Here is a 19,428-nt window from a genome sequence, read left to right as displayed (position 1 = left end):
TGCATAGGCTAATGGGGCGAAACTCTTCTATGCCAGATAAATAATCGATTTCAGGAATCAAAACACCTAGAGTATCAAAAAGAGTGTGTTATTTGGTGAACTTTAAATTGCTATAAATAATTAGGAGTATATTTTGATGGTTATCAGTGACTAAGAGAATGGGGGGTTGAATCTTAGCCCTTTTTTTGAGTAATATTTTTTTGCCTTTTTAAGAGTGTTTTAGGAGATATTTCTACTTTTTGTCTCGTCACTAGTCAAGAGACATTTTCTTTTTGTCTCGTAACCGATAAGAAGATATTTTTCAATTTTGTCTCTTTCGTAACAGAAAGAGTAATGGAGTAGAAGAGAAAGAGAGAATCACACCAAAAAGTATCCTGGTTCAGCTGCTAAGTATAATGTAGTCTACCTTCAGTCTCCATCACAACAGTGACGAAATTTCACTATAATCAACTGATTACAAACTCCAATTTTTCCCTAGAAATTACTCTTTCCTATCGAGACAAGTCCAGAATCTATACCCAAAACTGAACTTGACTTGGTCACCTACCAAGCTTTCAACCGTAAAGTGCTAACCCAACTTGTAAGGGAACAAGTTCAAATTCTATCCCAACCTGAACTTGACTAGACCTCAATCTAGTTTTCAACCGCAAAGTGCTAACCCAGCTTGTAAGGGAATCCCCTCAGGATCATGATAACAAAACAAAAATACATACAAAAAATTTCTGAGATAATAATGGCTTTTTCTTTAACTATCTGCCTTTTTTCACTCATTGGTTTTTTCTTACAAAAATTCACATTTTGCCTTTTACCAATGAAACACAAATAGACTCACTGAGAAAAAAAAATATTCAATGAAAGTCATGAAAGAGAAGAATAAACAGTTCAAAAAGCTATGGGAACCCAAACGTGTGCTCTCACTCCTTGTCTCAACCCTTGACCGTTCACCCTTATTATAGAAGGGGAAGCTTCCAAGGTTGAAACCGGTTCAACCAAGCCACCAACATCTTCTCCAATACAAGGGTCAGTTCGAATAGAGAGAAGAAAGAGGAAAAATCGAAAGCAAATCAACATGCATGTACCTCTCTCTCATCCCTTCTCATCAAACTTTATCAATCTGAGCCTTCCATCTTGATTTTGTCTCCAAGAAAGAATTCTGACCCTTGATAAATTCTTGATCCTTGATTGCTCCATCTGTTCCATTTTTGCTTCTTCCTCCACATAGCTACCTTCTGTCTTGGATGAACAAAAGTGGAAACGAGTTTTAGCACAAAGATCTTCTTCTCTTACCGAGGCCGATTGCTTCTATTCTTGACATGAAGATCTTGAAGCTTCTTCTTCACATCTTGCCTTTTGTGGCAAAAATCTCAACTACGCCATATTTCAGATCTTCTTTTTGCAAAGGCCATCATCAACTTAGCCTTTCGCTTTTTCATAGCTTCACTGCTTTTCTGGTAACTTGCATCTTCTTCTTTCCTATTTGATATGACCGAAAACAGAGAGAGAAGATACAAAACTTTTCAAAATATAATTAAATAAATTGAAATCCCACTCAAGGAGTGGAGTAACGTGTGGAACCATCAATGCAATCAACTCAATTTAATTTTCTTTTTCAGTTACTAAGACAAGTAATTAAACCAATTAAATTTTGAATTCCAATCCACAATAGGAATAGGAAGTAGATAACTATGGAGCTTTCAATACAAATAAATTGAATTGAATTGATTTTTGGTTAGCAAGGCATAAAGTCACATATGGCTTTTAGTTACTTAAAAAATGAATTTAATTGAATTGAGATTTGGATTCCAGTTAGGGGCGGCAAACGGGCCTAAACCCGCCGAGTCGGCTCGCGTAACCCGCCAAAAAAGGCGGGTTGGGCTGGAAAATCGGGACTGCCAAATAGCAAAAGCCCGCCTAACCCGCACTGCTTAAACTGCGAGGTTTGGCGGGCTTCCCCGGCGGGCTAAGGTTTTTTTTAGTGAGGGGGTATTTTTGCAATTTTTTGCCAAAACCTAACTTCTCCCAACCTAACTTATAAGAGTATGAAGATAGAAATTGAGTGTTTTGAATTATGTTTATGTTATTTTAGAGACAATATTTATAATTATGTTTTGGATTATGTTTATTTTGCTTTGGAGAGAATATTTATACTTATATTTTGAATGAAAATTTGGTTTATAATTATATTTATTAAATATTTATAATTACAAAGACTTTAATGTTTGTTAATATAAAAATATAATTTTTTATGCCATTAGAAATTATAAATTTATAATATGGTTGTGAAATTATATATATTACTTAGTAGTTGATAGTAAAAAAAAAAAAGAGAAGTTTTGGCGAGCTTAGCCCGCCAGCCCGCCAGCCCACAATTAGGCGGGATGGATTAGGATTCTAAGACCGCCTCACTAGGCGGGGCAGGGCGGGGCGGGGCGGGCTTCCCCGCTTGCCATCCCTAGTTCCAGTAACCATGTCATGAAGACTTTCCAATGAGAGACTTATGAGATCACAGTATGGGCTTTAGGAAGCTTTGGTTTCTTTCTTTAATTCATCATGGGCTTGAATTTGTTCAATGATCAAATTAGCTTGTTTAACTTTTAGCCCAATATGAAATTTAATTGTTTGCCTGCACATTTGAACAAAAATCATCAAATAACCTATTAAAAATTATTAAATAAAATATTTAATAATAATTTTAATAATTTTTTAATTTATATTTTAATAATATTTGGTTTGTTTTAATAGGCAGGGTGAATACTAAGAAAGGTTGAGTCAGTTCGGGATACTCAATCAGAATGATAGGAGGTGTGTTTTATGTAATAGAGCAGGTTCATCACTTGTTTCTTAGTTGTGATTTTGCTTGACAGGTATGAAATGCTTAGATATCTGTGTTTGGCCGATTATGGTCTCTTCTGATATTGATGAAGGACCACTTTTTAAGTTGGACAGAAGAGCCGTGTAGAAAGGAGGATCGAAAGCAACGGTTGAGATGCTTCTGTGCGATCATCTGGAACATTTGGATAGAAAGAAATATAAGAATATTTCAAAATAAAAGAAAAAGTATAAAAGAAATCATCAATATATCTGTAATTAGCTATAAAGAGTAAAAATGTGTGCTCTCTTTGTATTGTTGATGACTATGCTAAAAATGACATAAAAAATTATTTATTTTATATTAATTTTTAGGTATTGTTCATCCGTTTATTTTTAATTTTTGTTTCATTCTATTATATTGAGCTCTTTTATTTAAAAAAAATAATATTTCATCATCATTTTAGTTTTCTAAACTTAACATATTTATCATTTGAGAATAGAAAGCCTATAAAATATGTATTTGGTGGTTATTCATAGAAAAATTTGTATCGACCATAATTGCAGTTTGCCGTTATAATTTATAGCAAATTCTGAAAACTAAATCTGTCAAACTATTATTAAACAATCAGACTTAGAAATTCAATCGATATTTAACTTGAGTTGAATTAAATATAATAAAATATTAAAAAATTTATTTTTTATATTTTATTATTTTAAACCAGTTAATTACTAAAACATGAACTAATTCGATAGATTAATCAATTTTTTGACTGATTTTTTTTTATTTTTTAACCGATTCGTTATCAATTGATTTTTTTTGTTTTAATCTGACTATCTATGCTCAATTTTTAATTAATCTAATTTAACCAGCCGATTCATGATTTATATCATAATCCAAAATGGCATAATAATTATTAAAGGTAGAATACAGTGACAAGGGAAGTGTTCTTGAAAAGGATATTATTTTAATGGAAGAGAAAATTTGTGTATATTTGATATGTAAATTTAGATATTTAATTAATTATATTCCAACTCCTAGTGACTCTAGTACTGTACTAGGATGCTATATTCTTTCTGTGGGTCCAATGCTTGAACTTTTGGTGTTACGTGGCAACATGGCCTTTTCAGCTTTCTTTTCCATTACATGACCACTGATTCTGAATTGGTTCATTCCTCCGCTTTGCACCACACACACATCTTTCTACTTTCTAGTTTCTACGGTCCACACCGCCTTGCTTCCTCTCCCCATTTCAGTGTATTACTTTCCAGTTGACAGTTGCTGCATTTCTTTCTGCTTTTGCAACCAAAAGAAAGAGACAAAATACTCAGTTTCAGTGGTTCCAAATGAAAGTTTATATATAAAATCATGTTATTTTAGGTTTGTTTCATTGGTTAATAAAGTCATAGTATAAATTATATACAGAATCATAATTAGGAACTTAATCAATATAGAATAACATGGATGTTGGTTAGGATAACATGTATATAAGTTATCATCTAAAATAACAATAATAAATTAAAAAATGTATATATACAAGTAGGTATTTAACATTAAACTGAACCGAGTCATTCTCTTAACATAAACTTTAAGAGTATGTTTGTTTTATTACGGATAAATTTTATGAACATCAAACTTATCAATAAAAATTGAACACGTTTTTACTTCCAAAGAGGAGTTTTTAGATATATTAAAGAAAGATTGAAGAATATTGGGCAAAGTTGACATATTTTTGTTGAATTAAAAAAATAAAATAAAATAAAAACAGGGGAACGAAAAACAAGACAATATATAGGGGGAAGGGAGTGCAAATTAAAGCACAAAAAACGACAGGTTTATAATGACATAGGATTACGAATAGAAGAGAAGAGAGAGTAAAAGACATATCGGCGGTGAGCTCAGTTCTGATTTCTGAAGGAAAGGAAGGAGAAAAAAGTTGGTATTTTGAGCGGTGTTGATATTCTGACAACTTAGGCAGACACATAATTAGACATTGGTTAATGTTAATTTGAATCTGGAATTGGGTGGTTTCAGGTTGAGAGGATCAGTGTTAGTAAGAGAACATGGTTGGCAGGGGTGGTTCGGGGACTGGCTCTGGGTGTGGCTCTGGCTCTGGCTCTGGCTCTGGGTCTGTGCAGCCACAATTCATTGCGAGCACTGGCTCCAATACGAATACGCCCCTCATTGACAACTCAGATGTTGATCAAGTTGTTGTGCCTGATGTCAGTTTCCCTCTTCTCCATTTATCTCCCTCTCCTTTTACTTGCACACGCCATTACTAAATTATGTTTCTTTTCTTGCATTTGTAGACCAGAAGCTGGAAAAATCTATTTTCTTACATGGGGCCTGGCTTTCTTGTTTCCATTGCATACATAGACCCGGGAAACTGTAAGATCATTATTCATCATTTTCTCTAGTACAGTAATAAATTGCAAACGTAATTAATATGATTATCCATTTCTCCAAACAAATTCGCAGTTGAGACAGATCTTCAGTCGGGGGCTCAACATAAATACGAGGTGTGTATTCTTGTAATGCCAAACCAATAATGCTCAGCTCAATAGTTCCTTCATTTCCTTTTCACATTTGTTTTATCAGCTACTTTGGATCATATTGGTGGCATCCTGCGCTGCTCTATTAATTCAATCCATGGCAGCCAATCTTGGGGTCGTCACTGGTACTTAAATCAATTTCATTTTGTAGATACTTTTCAAGTACGCAAGCAACTAGCAATAATTTTCTTTTGTTTTTTGTTTACTCTCTACTGCTTGCAGGAAAGCACTTAGCAGAGCATTGTAGAAATGAATATGCTTGGGCTACCAACTTTATTCTTTGGTTTATTGCTGAAATTGCCATAGTCGCCTGTGACATTCCTGAAGGTATGCAGATTCATCTAGCAATTTTCTTTTATCTCATTTATTTGTTTAATTACCATGTTTTATAGGATACAACAAAGTCCATGACTTTAAAACATGCACAACCACCAACATAAAAGATAGATCCATGATTGGCAACCATATATTTCCATGTTTTGAAATCTTGATCTCTCACTCTACATGTGCAGTAATTGGGACAGCCTTTGCATTGAACATGCTTTTCAGCATACCTGTTTGGATTGGTGTTCTTCTGACAGGACTCAGTACATTGATCCTCTTAGCTTTGCAGCAATATGGGGTAGTTTTCTGTGTTCCATTCTTATCTGCTATTATACGACAGGGAATTTTTTGTATCCTGAACAAATTTATGGTCGTCATTGCATGTTATATTAGGTACTATCTATCTATATAACAACAATATGAGCCCGTTTCTGTGTTGTTATTGAAACAGGTTAGAAAACTTGAATTCTTGATTGCATTTCTAGTATTTACAATTGCTGCATGCTTTTTTGCTGAGCTTGGATATGCAAAACCTGTTGCTAAAGAAGTTCTGAAGGGTCTTTTTGTGCCAGAACTAAAAGGAAGCGGTGCTACTGGTCTTGCGATTTCACTCCTAGGGGCTATGGTTATGCCGTGCGTTCTCCCTGTCTTCTACAGCCATTTGATTTTTCTTTCTTTTTTAAATGTATTCTCAAGCTTTGTTTCTTTGTGAATTTGCTCCAGTCACAATCTCTTCCTGCACTCAGCTCTGGTACTTTCTAGGAAAATACCACGATCAGTTCGGGGAATCAAAGTAAATATCTATTATAGAATCTCAGTTTATGCAGATAAATGATCGTGAATGCACAACTCTGTTGTCTGAATACAATTATCTGATTATGAAATATTCTGTTAAAGCAATATATTATGTCTTATTTAACATTTATATTTTGACAGGAGGCCTGTAGATTTTACTTGATAGAAAGTGCCTTTGCTCTTATGGTTGCCTTCCTCATAAACGTTTCTGTTATCTCTGTGAGCGGTGCTGTTTGCAATTCTTCAAATTTGAATGCAGAAGATCAGAGGAACTGTCAGGATTTGGATCTGAACAAAGCCTCCTTTCTACTTAGAGTGCGTCAAACCTGTCTATGTTTGTGTTACCTTTTGTCTACTGTTTTGTTTACTAGCATATGCTACAACAATTTGTTAATCTTTAAAGTTGGTAAGGTTGCTCATAATACTATAAATGACAATTACTGACATTACCACAATTCAGAATGTGTTGGGCAAATGGAGTTCCAAGCTGTTTGGAGTAGCTTTACTTGCATCAGGCCAAAGTTCTACTATAACAGGAACATATGCAGGGCAGTATGTCATGCAGGTAAGACTGCTTTTATTATGGTTCTCCTAATGGTCTTTTGTGTTAACAAATATTTTAGCTTTCCTGAGATTCACTTACATGATGACAAGCACTTTGAGGAGTTAGTTATCTTGGGTTGTTTCCAATTTCAGGGATTTCTTGATTTGCGACTAGAGCCATGGGTTCGGAATATGCTAACTCGTTGTTTAGCCATAGTTCCTAGTTTGATTGTTGCGGTCATTGGTGGCTCTGCTGGGGCTGGCAAGCTCATAATAATTGCATCAGTAAGATGTCTTCCTTCCTTGTGGTATATATTTATTGGTCTCTCTCTGCTATAGCTGGTACTGACGTCCCTCTTTGTCTACATTCTGATCAGATGATCTTATCATTTGAGCTTCCTTTTGCTTTAATTCCACTCCTCAAGTTCACAAGCAGCAAAACCAAGATGGGAGAGCATGTCAACTCTATCATGGTAAAGAGTTTGAATTCCATGTGATTGCATGGCATATGCTAGCCTTAATATCTTCCACTGGCCACAAGTTTTCTAATGTAAGTTTTGCTTTTGATTCTTGTTCAATTGCAGATTTCAGCCGTTACTTGGATAATTGGTTCCCTAATTATGGCCATTAATATATATTATCTATTGACTGGCTTTGTGAAGCTGCTTCTCCACAGTCATGTTCAAGTTGTGGCCAAGGTGTTTTTGGGCATACTAGGGTTTTCAGGCATGGCTGTATATTTGGCTGGAATAGTATATCTGGTACTTCGCAAAAATAACAAGGCTACAAGCCTTTTGACACTAACAGCACCGGAAATCCGGCAAACAGCAAATGAACAAGGCAATGCCTCTATCCATTCTCTCTCAAGAGAAGACATAGTAAGCATGCAATTGCCTCAAAGAACTAGTCCTGTTGATCTTGACTGACTCCACAATTACATGGGTTTAATTTGGTTTGAGGGGGTATATATGCATAAGGATTCCAATTCCAATTTGGAAAATAAATATGCAAAAAGATAAAGATCTCTTTAGTGTTTAGGTTTCTGTATGAGGTCACTTGGTTGGAATTGCTAAGCTTGAAGCTGCTGATTTTCATGTGCAAATTCCAAACTTTGTTCCCTTTGCTGCCTTAGTTGACCAATGAAATTATGTTAAAAAATCAGCGAGCATCTCATATTGCATCGTGATTAGCCTGTACAGTCAGGGTTATCTTATTTTTAACTTTCTTTGGACTTTTAAATAATATTTAAAAGGGCTAAAAATCTTCTCCCATATCTTGGGGCACTGATACGATGTCACTGCTGATTTTTCACAATTATGAAAGGCGTGGTTATTATACAAGAGAAAGTAACGGATACTATACTATTATTCATTATAAAACCATTCATTAGGTTCAGAGAATGCAACACATGATGCATTTCATGTTTTTTTACAACATCCAAATAAGGCCTTCTGATATTGTAGTAGAATATATATTCCACGGAAAACGAGATTTCTAAAAGCTGCATCTTCTCGTCCTTAATTAATTTTGTTTTAGAAAAAATTAAATTGCATCGAAAGATGGTAGCAGGTACTAGTAGCTGTAGCTGATTTATTTTTTAACTTGAACAGAATCTTGTTCCTTATTGGGAATAGGAAGGTGGCCCTTCTCCTGTAGGCTCTTAACCGTTTCATATAGACACTGACTCACTGGAGTGAATTCTAATCCCAAATCCTTCAGCTTTTGGTTAGAGAAGGTGTAGGGCTTTGCTCTTGGATTCTTTTCGTCGGAACACCTGCACGTGCAAAATATGGAGTTAGTTCGGAGTTTCTGAAAGTGAAAGGCATTCTCAAAGTCAGCACAAATTTGTTTGGACGAAAATCTTCCTTCTACTTTAAACACGTGACGCGTGCCTGACTAAACATAAAATTTGAGCGTTTGGTAAGGATCCAGCATGGCCTTTCATTAATGGAACACGGTAGGTATGGGGACTGGGTGCGCCAACATGAACCAATTATTAGGAATCTGACGGGGACATGGGGGTTGGTGAGAAATCGACCATTGAAAAGTTCTAAGGCTTAGGCTATGGATAATTACTCTTGAGTCTATCCTTTTTTGGGTAGAAAATAGGGATCGGGTTAACAAGTCAAAGTTGGTATACCTACTGCTGGCAGCAGCTTTCGCGTAGGGTAACATTTTTTAATTCAAAATTCGAAATCAAGAGATTGTAACCTTTCACTGACTATGTTTTTGTATGGACTAACACTAATATCATTCCCGGCGTGATACCACTTAGGCGTTGTTATTATACATTATTAAGGGCACCAATGACTAAAATAGTGTAATTTTTGTAAGTGAAGTATTTCTAGTTAGAATACACTGAAACATGGAAGCTGACGTGCCTAAACATTTATATATTTGAAGGCCTATGTCATTGTCCAACAACTCTGATGGGCCTGTGAGGTGGTGGTTGCCACAACATGACAACAACTCGAGAATATGCAGAGAGAATAAATTAGTACTTACTTGGTGGGAACAGGGTAGTCGGGGAAATGCTTGGCAAGAATTTGAACGAGGTCGCCGCGGTGGAGGGAACTTTCGAGGCAGAGGTATCGACCGGAAGCAGAAGGGGTCTCGTAGACAAGTATGTGAGCTAATGCGACATCCCTGACATGGACATAGGCCTGAGTGGCATTGGCATAAGTTTTGGCGGAGCCAGTGAGGTACTTGAGGATGTGAATTGTACTTGCATTTATGGTTGGCTGCAGCAACGGTCCAAGTACCAACACTGGGTTCACCACAACCAAGTCCACCCCTTTCTCCTTTGCCTCTTCCCATGCTGCTTTTTCTGCCACTGCCTTTCCATAGCAATACCAGTTCTGCCCCAATTCAACATCAAACCCCACTTTACTACTTTATTATTATCATCATTAAAAAAGACCAACAAAGCAACCTTACCTTGGTGTTCTTGCAATACTCTAGATCACTCCAACACGATTCATCCACCACCTCGTCCATGCTCCTCGCTGGGTCCATATACACTGCGCCAATTGATGAAGTGAAGACCACGCGTCTCACTTTAGCTTCCGCAGCTGCTATAATCACATTCTTGGCTCCATTTACCGCCGGCTCCACCATTTCCTCCTGCATTTAATTTAAATATAAAGCACGCCCAGTCGTCCACTTGTTGAGATTAATTATTAATTTAAAGAAAGAAAGAAAGAAAAGAAGAAGGTACTGACGGGGTTGTCAGTGACGGGAGAAGCAGTGTGAAAGACACCATGGCAACCGTGAATGACGGCCCTAACAGAGTCAAGGTCAAGGAGATCGACCTTGTGAAGAGTGAGCCTCTCCGCCGCTCCTTCCAACTGCATCAAGTGTCCATTCTTCGGATCATCTGCCAGTCAAGGAGCCATTAATATTTCTCGTAATTAAGACGGTGAAATAAACATATAATTGAGGATGCATGCCTGGGTTACGCAGGGTTCCTTTGACAGAGTAACCTCTTTCAAGGAGGAGTTTGACCATCCAAGAGGCGATGAAACCTCCGGCGCCGGTTACACATATGGTTTGCCCAACACCACCGGCAGGCATCTTCTTCGTTGCTTTAATTTTATTCCTTAGCTTCTGGGAGAGACAGAGAGAGATGATGATATGATGCTGATGTCCAACAACACCTAATGCCCACTATGGATAGTTGGATACTGCTTTTATAGAAAAATAATTCCCTCCCATCACACTCACGACTCTCACCACCGCATTCACCTACCACCCTCAAATTATATTATATTTTCTTTCTTTAAATAACTCTTCCTTATTATTACGAGTACTTTTTAATTAGGAAAAATCTAGGAGCAGCAATTTTATTGTATTTTGAACAGCATGTGACTAGTAGAAAAAGGTGAGTCATTGGATAAAATTTCACACCAATCTCACACCATCAAATCATCATTGATGACTAGTTAATGACTACCAATCATAAATGTTGCTGGCCCTGCTCAATTAATTATTTAAGAAAAAAATATATAAGTAGGTAATGAAAATATTAAACAATCGTGTAAATGGTTATTCTAATATTAAAATTTATGTGAGTAATTTAGAAATGTAGTGTATTTTATTTAAAGAGAGCTACTCAAATGAATATGCAAAAAATATCTTTTTATGAAAATACTTTGTATAAAAGTGTGATTTATTGATTTGACCACACTTCAAATAAAAGCAACACTTTTATAACATATTAAAATCTAACCTTACAATCCATTATCTAAGGGTCAAAAAAAAAAAAAATTATCACATGAAGACAATTATAATATCTTCATGGGAGTACCCACCTTATTTAAATTGGGTCAATTTTAGAATTCATTGTTCATGTTGTTCAAAAAAATTATTGGTTACTTAGTATAATTTTTTAAAAATTGATAAGAACATATGTATTTTAAAAGCAAAAACAAGATTACATAATCAATAAATTTTTTTATTTTTTATTAATATTTATTAATTTCAAATTTTAAATTTTAATAATATAAAAATAAAATATTAAATAATATTAATAAAAAGTGTTACACAAATAATATTTTTCTAAAAGCAATACTCCTATTTGGTAAGTGTTTAAATTATCTCTATTTGTGTTTAGATACACGGACGGCCTTTACTATAAGTTTAACAATGGTAAAACATAGAATACATGTTTTGTCATTAACAATTGTTAAAAATTTTAAAATTATTTTTAAATTTTATTTTATTTTAATTTTATTCAAAAAAAATTTATTTATATTAAATATATCTCTAACAATTAAATTTTAAAAAATTTAAAACTAATCTAATAATAGATGAAAATTATGTTAGATTTGCGAGCTGATCTTATGAAATTATTATTGAATTTATCTTAAATTTTTTTGAAAAATTACTTACTAAGAATATATTTGATACAAATCGTAAACTTTTGAAATAAAATTAAAACAAAATAATTTTTAAATTTATAAAACTTCAAGAATAAAAAATATATTTTATCTAAAATTCAAAATATCTTTCTCGGATATTTACTTTTTTTTTTCTTTAAGAGTAATGTCATATCTAATTATGGAATTTAGATCCTTTAAATTTTAAATTTTATTTTAGAGGGTAAAATGTAATTTTTTACTATTTATTTTATAGATGACACCAAGAAAAAATATAAAATAGAAACTGTTAAAGTCAAGGGTGAGACATCTCAATTTATCTTTTAAAATAAAAATTCAAAATTTAGAACATCCAAATTTCTAATTATGTTATTTTATATGGTATTTTGCCAATTTCTATACATGTATTATGTATATACAACAAACTGCGTGTTCAGAGGGGAGATAACATTCATAGTTTCCAACTAAAATTAGCGCAAAATCCGTTTTGCAGATACTGCGTGTGTTGTTGCCATTCATTGAATTCTTACCATCCTCATGTGACTTACCCAAAAGAGAAAGAGAGAAGGAAAGAGGAAAAACAGAAAGAAACGGGGGGAGGTAGTGAATCTTACAACTTATCGGACTCCATAGTTTTTACAAGCTACTGAGTCTAAAAGGTAGCTCAATCCAAAGTCAGTGGAAACTGGTAAGATTTAATAGCAGTACTTTGTAGAATAGTTAAATAATCAGTTAATCATCAGATATTCACATGTAACAAAAACAGTAAGTGATCTCATACAAAATGTCATTTGAGTGACTGACTCACTCGCCAATTTAGTTATAGGCAATTTTATAGTGCCTTTTATTTGGTGTCTAATTTTTGCCTAAATTATCTTTAATAGTAATTTTAAAATATTTAAAATTTTTTAATTTTTATATTTTTAAATTTAAAATTAATTATTTTACCTATTTTAGTAATTAAACAATACCTTTTAGACACCATAGTAAATACCTTTAGTTATTTATCTTCTGCCTTTGACATTAAGTTGGTGGGTGAAAATAATTCAAATTCCAAATTCTAACTGGTCACTGGTTAGCCAAAAAAAAAAAAGTATAGGGATATCATTCTTATTAAAATTTAGTCAATACTTAATTATTAATATAAAAGTGAATAATTTTATATTATTAGATGTAATTTTATACCATTAATAAAATTTAAAAATATTTGTAATAGTTAATTAATAACTACAATTCACAAAATCTAATGATTTCTAGCATTCTTAAGCCAAAAATCATCCCAACTACTCCCATGGTCTGTGGTTCTTTTTTTTTTAAGTGTAGAATCAAAGGGTTGGTGAGTATATTTTTTATTTTTCTATGTCTGGTTGGTGAGTAATTGATTGGACTTCTTATTTTCTACTACTCGTATATTCCATGTGTCGTCACTCGTCAGCCATCGCCAATATTGGTCTTCTCAGATGTGCTGTGCTAATTCCACAAACCATTTATATTATATTATCCACTTTCACGTTTTAAAATAGAAGTTTCTTTACTTAACAAATTAAAAGGAAGAAGGGGAATATAACCATAGATGAAAGTAAAATCCAACCATGTAATTTGACTTTTTGTCATTTTTAAATCTCACGAGATAAATGTTATATTATTATTATATTATATTTGTTTATTTAATTTATTTTGTTTGATTCGGTATTTTAAATTTTGATTAAGAAGTCACCAAAAAAATATTTTGATTAAGATATTTGTAACTAATTAATATAAGATATATTTATGTTTAAAGTTTTTTTAAATTGATAATAATATCTATTTTATGTTTTTAATCAGTTTTTTTTTTAAGTAAGAGAAAACTTAATTGAAACATTGTATCTGTTACGTGGATAACTTAAAATAGGTGGATTGAGCTTAAATGATTGGCCCAAATGTTAATGGAAGGAGGTCTTTGACTTATTCACGATTGGGAGCCGCCGTCCGAGTTGTAAGTGTCAGAGAGTGAGGGATGGCACCTGCAAAGACACTTCGATGCCTAAGCTAACAAGGGATTTAGCAAGTTTAAAGTGTATTGGAACTTAGTTTTACCTGAATATATCAGTGTATTTATAGTGGTGATCCAATAACCACCGTTGGAGTAATTTCATCTTTAGAGGTGGATAACCGTCCTTTTATCTTAGGCTTGTTGGCGTATTGCTTTTGGAAGTAGGATGAGAGATTTTAGAGACAGTTACTTATTTGAATAAGTGTTATCTGACAGCTCATGTCTAGTCCGACTTCTTTGGGAAGGAGCTCATGTCGAGTCCGACCTCTTTATACGAGATCGGGTGGGTGGTGAAAACCAATTTATAAATTGAGTCTCTTTAACTTATTTTAGACTTGGGTCATAATATTGGCTACAGGGTATGAACTGTACCCATAACCTGTACAAATTAATTACAAAAAATCGTTGACTATTAATATATCTAATCTTTTTTTTAATCTAAATATAAATCTTTTTTATCATTCCTTAAATTTTGAAATAGGAGAATCTATCTTAGATAACAAATATGATTGATGTGTATATATATCACATAACAATCACCTAGGTTAGTGGTGTTTCTTCTTAGTTTAGTTCTTGTTTACAAACTCTCTCTTCAATTTTTGAATCACTTTTTTTGTTCTCTCACGGTATTTTTTATCTGTCGCGGACAACTCAGTTTCTTTAATCACTTATTTAATTCCAACTTTTGGCATCAAGGTCAAGAATGGCATTAAGAATTGGCGAAAATAATCAGAATATTAACAATGAAAATCCAAAGATTAAGATGATGAAAGCACATAAGAATGGCACAGAATTATTCTTTTGTGGGAGATGCATGCTGTGATTTCAAATCATCGTGGGAGATGTTTGAGACTCTTCAATGTGGCTACAATTTTTGTAATTTTTGCATGCATGAATACGTTATTTCATGTCTCAGGGGCAATATCATTATTTAAAATGCAAGGTTGAGTATGGACCTAAGCGTTTCTACTCTCTTCTTCCACTTGAAGTGTTCAAGAGATGGCAGAGAGTCAGAGAGTGATCAAAGATTGTAATACTCCTATTTTAGATAAATAATTGAAGAAGCATATTTATGTTGATGATGATAAAAAGAATAACGATGTTAAAGAAGATGCTACAGTAGTGATTGAATCGGATGATAATGATGATTATAAATATATCAACGACAATGCGTATAATGTGGACAATGGAAGTTTAAAAAATATTAAAAATATGACCATTAGTATTACATTGTCTTATCAGATTATGCTTTTAGGATGTGTGAGTTCCTAATACTACCCTTATTAGAATTTGCATAGACCTTATAATAAGTAATAAGATTATATTATTAGAAGTGCGACCATATTTATATAATATCTTCGCTTTTGGCTATTTTTATTTAAAAAAGAAAACATAAATCATATCAAATTTACTTTTTTTTATCCTTTGGTCATTCACATCAAATTTACCTGAAGTCTAGAATCAAACAGTGAAAAGAATTGGATTGAAATCTGTGTCCAAACAGTCTAAGCTAGAACTAAAAAAAGATGAAAACAAGATAGAATTTAATTCCCGATAAAATTTCATTCAACTTTATTAAGATAGAAATAAACAAAAATACATTTGTTTCACATGTTGCAAAACAACATCATAGGCTTGATAAGGCAAAATCCTGTAAGAAAATACTGCAACATGAATATTGTGAGAATGTGAGAAAAACCAATCCAACAAACATTCCAATTTTAAGATAATATATTTTGTTTAGATAAAGTAAAATTACTTTTGGGGATTTAGTTATCAAAAACAGTATCATAATATTTTATCGCAAATATTTGATAGAAAAATAACTATCATTTGATAGTTGAGAATTATTAAATAATTTAATAAGTTTAATTAAATTTTTATTTAATGATTCTCAATTACCAGTTTTACATAAAATTAATTGCAGATAAATTTTTATTATTAATAAAATTTTTTAAATATTTTATTTTAATAAATAGACAATAAATATATTAAAAACACAGTTTTACATTTTTTGTATAAATTTTTTAGTTGATAACTTTAACTTGCCTAAATCCTAAAACCAAACTAAACAACTCTAATTACTATGTACGAATTGAATTTTGCTCACCAATTTTTTTCTTGGGAGAAAGAGTACAGTTGTGGATCTCCAATTGTTCTTATAAGAAAAAATACTATTCTAAAATATTTGGGAAATTTTCGAGAACGTTTAATCTTGAACATTTTATTAATAATAAGATAAAATTAACAAGAAAAACATATATCTGCATGTCTTTATTTATAGTAACGTTTTTAAAAGAAAAAGTATGGAAAATCAATGTAATTGGTGTATAATGTGTATAATGGTGGTTAATACAAAAATGAACAGCACTTTTGAAAATAAAATAAATGTGAATAATTTTTATTTTTAATTTATATTGAGCCAAATAAATAATTTATTGTATACATTATACAGATATTTTATTGACTTCCTAATAAAAAATTTTTAAAGTTGCGGTAACGAAGATAAAAATAATATAATTTTTTATTTTGGTACCTAAACAAAAAAGAAAAAAGAAAAACTTTGACCAAACAGAAAAAAATAGGGTGAAATTGGCTCAGCTGTGATTAATTTGAGGTTAACCATATTAAATGTTTGAATTTTTTTTTCTTGTGACGTTGAGTAGGGAGGTTGATAGAGGGATATGGGAAAGGCGCGAAGAGAAAGCGGCAAAGCCTTCTCTCTCTTATGTTTGGCTCTTTCCACGTTAACGCCTTTCGTTTCTGAGGAAACAAACAAAACAGATTCAGAGAAATGAGATAAAAGGAAAAAGAAAAAATAAAGTTAAAAGACAATTCTGACCCAACTATATCCGACGACCTCTCTTCCCTTTGTCCCTTTCGTGTAAGAAACCCTAACACGGGAGAGAGAGGTCCGAATCTCTATACTGTACCCTACACCACCGCCATCCTCTTCCCTCTTGTCTTTCAGCCAAGGTCAGATTCCTCTGCCTTTCTTTCTTCAATTATTTTTGTTGTATGAATAGAATTCGTGGTAATTTTGAACCCAATTGAAGAGATCTGGCGCTGTAGCCGTGGGATCTGGAGCGTGGAGGGAATGCCTCCTGTCGATTCGGTCGAAATTAGGGAGGTTTGGAACCACAATGTGGAGGAGGAATTCGCCATTATCCGTGAGATCGTGGACGATTACCCTTACATCGCCATGGACACGGAGTTCCCAGGAATCGTCCTCCGCCCCGTGGGAAACTTCAAGAACAGTTATGATTTTCATTACCAGACGCTGAAGGAGAACGTGGACATGTTGAAGCTCATCCAATTGGGGCTGACCTTCTCCGACGAGCAGGGCAACCTCCCTAGATGCGGCACCTCCGACGCCCCCTGCATCTGGCAGTTCAACTTCCGCGAGTTCAACCTGAACGAGGACGTCTTCGCGAACGACTCCATCGAGCTCCTCCGGCAGAGCGGCATCGATTTCCAAAAGAACAACGCGGACGGCATTGACGCCCGGCGTTTTGGGGAGCTGCTGATGTCGTCCGGGATCGTGTTGAACGACAACGTGCATTGGGTGACGTTCCACAGCGGTTATGATTTTGGGTACCTGCTGAAGCTGCTGACGTGTCAGAACCTGCCGGAGACGCAGACGGGGTTCTTCAACCTCATCAATTTGTATTTCCCCACCGTCTACGACATTAAGCATCTCATGAAGTTCTGCAACAGCCTTCACGGAGGCCTCAACAAGCTCGCTGAGCTCTTGGAGGTCGAGAGGGTTGGGGTCTGCCACCAGGCCGGTTCCGATAGTTTGCTGACGTCATCTACCTTCCGCAAGTTGAAGGAGAATTTCTTTAGTGGCTCCCTCCAGAAGTATGCTGGAGTCTTGTATGGATTAGGGGTTGAAAATGCACAGAATACTACTCATTGAGACTTTTAAATCAAAATTTTAAAAAGATTATATTATATTTTTATTTTTATTTATACATATGTTGAAATTAGATTATAAACAAAAAACCAAACAAGTGTTGAGAAATACTTAGACCTATTTTTGTTTGAGACTTTGGATGTTGGGTGAATGCAAACATCACTTGTGGAAACTTTTTGCATTATGCAGTATTTACTTGTGCCTTCTGATACTTAAGTCCTTATTTTCAGTTTTGTGCCAAAATATCTCCTTAATTCTTAAATGATAATGCAGATTGCGGAGTTAGCTCAAATCATATTCTAGGTAGGACTTGGAACAGTCATGGTTGTCTTTGTTTCCATCCAATTTATTTGGTACGGTGGAGTTACTTTGTATTTGTGCACCTTGATGCCCTGATTAATTTACCTTCTCTTCTTACTGTTTATGTTTTGGTTTAAATGCGGACAGTCTAGGAGCCATTTTTGGTTCTGATGATGATGAAACAAGATGAATCATTATCTCACTAGGGTTAAACTTCATGAGCTCCTGTTGTACCTCTCGGCTCCTGTCTCAGAATTCATCTCTTCCTTAATGTTCTTTGGGTTTTCGACCAGTAAATTTCAGGCCAAATTGTCCAATAAAGCTACAAATATGGTTTGCCCTCAAACGTATTGGTGACGTTCTCCCTATTTGTTTCTGACTGTTTTGTTTGGGGAACAAAATCTAGGCATTTGATTTGCGTAGTCATTGGGAAAGCTAACTATCCAATCTCAGAGTGGTAGCGTCGTATGCAATACACATATCAGAGCTGCTAGTACATTACATTTAATTCAAACAATGAAGAATGAGCAACTAATTTCAAACAATGAAGAATGAGCAACTAATTTCACAGGAAAGGTTTACAACATTATTTAACTCCATGATCATAGACTCTTAACAAAAATATTAATTGGAATTAAATCACACTTCAGGCTAACAATCCGAAGTTAAATCATCCATTATCTTCAAAACGATTTCAGAGCTTGATTTCAAAATAATTTTCAGAGCTTGATTTCAGAAATAATGGAAATCGAGAAAAAGAAACAAAAAAAAACGAAGAGAGAAACACACATAAATTCTGAAAGAGAACGCAGATATAAACGCATGAAAGAGATCGCAGAGAGAAGGCATGAAAACGCAGAAGAAATTCGAAAAAAGAAACGAAATTCTTTCGAAAAAGGAAGTTATATATTCGCGCATTAATTGATTGAAAAATCTGTTAAGAGGCGCCTGTTAGGTGTAATTGAGTAACTAGACTTGTAAGACGTGTATAACAAAAACGCTTGTATATGAAAAATAATTCTTAAGTATTAAGTACTACTGTACTAAAATTTATTATTAGCGTGTTAAAATTTTAAAGAAGCCACCTCAGCAGCCAAAGCAAAAGATGTTTTCACCATAAGACTAGCCTAGTTTGGATAAACAATTTAATTAAGTTACTTTTTTTTGTAGCTGCATTCGGGTTCGAATATTGGTGTATGCACCGAGTTGAAAAGGAATCCTTTAGTATTGTGAGGAACCCTTTAGTATTGTGTGGGTGAGTGTGTTGTGTGCGTGTGTTG

The 19,428-nt window shown here is 33.9% G+C and overlaps 3 protein-coding genes across 5 annotated transcripts; 2 read left to right on the top strand and 1 right to left on the bottom strand.

Moving 5' to 3' along the window:
- The first annotated feature begins 4,089 nt into the window (after positions 1-4,089).
- On the top strand, positions 4,090-8,294 carry LOC112703806 (metal transporter Nramp1). 2 transcript variants are annotated; one of them, XM_025755410.3, is made up of 14 exons: positions 4,523-4,744; positions 4,844-5,031; positions 5,119-5,197; positions 5,288-5,328; positions 5,408-5,486; positions 5,584-5,688; positions 5,874-5,983; positions 6,137-6,318; positions 6,409-6,478; positions 6,622-6,795; positions 6,941-7,045; positions 7,177-7,308; positions 7,401-7,496; positions 7,608-8,294. In XM_025755410.3, the coding sequence occupies exons 2-14, from the start codon at positions 4,873-4,875 to the stop codon at positions 7,947-7,949; spliced, it is 1,674 nt and encodes a 557-aa protein (XP_025611195.1). In that variant the 5' UTR covers positions 4,523-4,744; positions 4,844-4,872; the 3' UTR covers positions 7,950-8,294. The 2 variants fall into 2 exon arrangements, with proteins under 2 accessions (XP_025611196.1, XP_025611195.1); XM_025755411.3 differs by having other exon boundaries at positions 4,090-5,031.
- A 76-nt stretch (positions 8,295-8,370) lies between these two features.
- LOC112703807 (cinnamoyl-CoA reductase 1) lies at positions 8,371-10,780 on the bottom strand. The gene is made up of 5 exons (XM_025755412.3): positions 10,473-10,780; positions 10,245-10,399; positions 9,961-10,146; positions 9,529-9,881; positions 8,371-8,797 (listed from the first exon to the last, which is right to left on the bottom strand). Exons 1-5 carry the CDS (start codon positions 10,594-10,596, stop codon positions 8,614-8,616), a joined length of 1,002 nt encoding a protein of 333 aa, XP_025611197.1. The 5' UTR covers positions 10,597-10,780; the 3' UTR covers positions 8,371-8,613.
- A 5,812-nt stretch (positions 10,781-16,592) lies between these two features.
- On the top strand, positions 16,593-18,039 carry LOC112703805 (probable CCR4-associated factor 1 homolog 7). Of its 2 annotated transcripts, none has more exons than XM_025755408.3 (2): positions 16,593-16,908; positions 16,989-18,039. In XM_025755408.3, the coding sequence occupies exon 2, from the start codon at positions 17,030-17,032 to the stop codon at positions 17,849-17,851; it is 822 nt and encodes a 273-aa protein (XP_025611193.1). In that variant the 5' UTR covers positions 16,593-16,908; positions 16,989-17,029; the 3' UTR covers positions 17,852-18,039. The 2 variants fall into 2 exon arrangements, with proteins under 2 accessions (XP_025611193.1, XP_025611194.1); XM_025755409.3 differs by having other exon boundaries at positions 16,768-16,908; positions 17,005-18,039.
- The last annotated feature ends 1,389 nt before the right edge of the window (positions 18,040-19,428 follow it).

The sequence above is a fragment of the Arachis hypogaea genome, chromosome 7, assembly GCF_003086295.3.
Source record: "Arachis hypogaea cultivar Tifrunner chromosome 7, arahy.Tifrunner.gnm2.J5K5, whole genome shotgun sequence".
Classification (NCBI taxonomy): Eukaryota; Viridiplantae; Streptophyta; class Magnoliopsida; order Fabales; family Fabaceae; genus Arachis; species Arachis hypogaea.
The sequence above is the reverse complement of the archived record's forward strand: the minus strand, read 5'-3'. Positions and strand labels throughout refer to the sequence as shown.

Bases quoted from the DNA above. Each gene is read 5' to 3' on its own strand.
- LOC112703807 (XM_025755412.3), bottom strand. From the start codon at position 10,596: ATGCCTGCCGGTGGTGTTGGGCAAACCATATGTGTAACCGGCGCCGGA. The intron at 10,400-10,472 runs GCATGCATCCTC...CTTGACTGGCAG, and splicing joins AGGAACCCTGCGTAACCCAG to ATGATCCGAAGAATGGACAC. The intron at 8,798-9,528 runs GTAAGTACTAAT...TTGCACGTGCAG, and splicing joins GACTACCCTGTTCCCACCAA to GTGTTCCGACGAAAAGAATC.
- LOC112703805 (XM_025755408.3), top strand. From the start codon at position 17,030: ATGCCTCCTGTCGATTCGGTCGAAATTAGGGAGGTTTGGAACCACAAT.
- LOC112703806 (XM_025755411.3), top strand. From the start codon at position 4,873: ATGGTTGGCAGGGGTGGTTCGGGGACTGGCTCTGGGTGTGGCTCTGGC. The intron at 6,319-6,408 runs GTGCGTTCTCCC...AATTTGCTCCAG, and splicing joins CTAGGGGCTATGGTTATGCC to TCACAATCTCTTCCTGCACT. The intron at 7,497-7,607 runs GTAAAGAGTTTG...GTTCAATTGCAG, and splicing joins AGCATGTCAACTCTATCATG to ATTTCAGCCGTTACTTGGAT.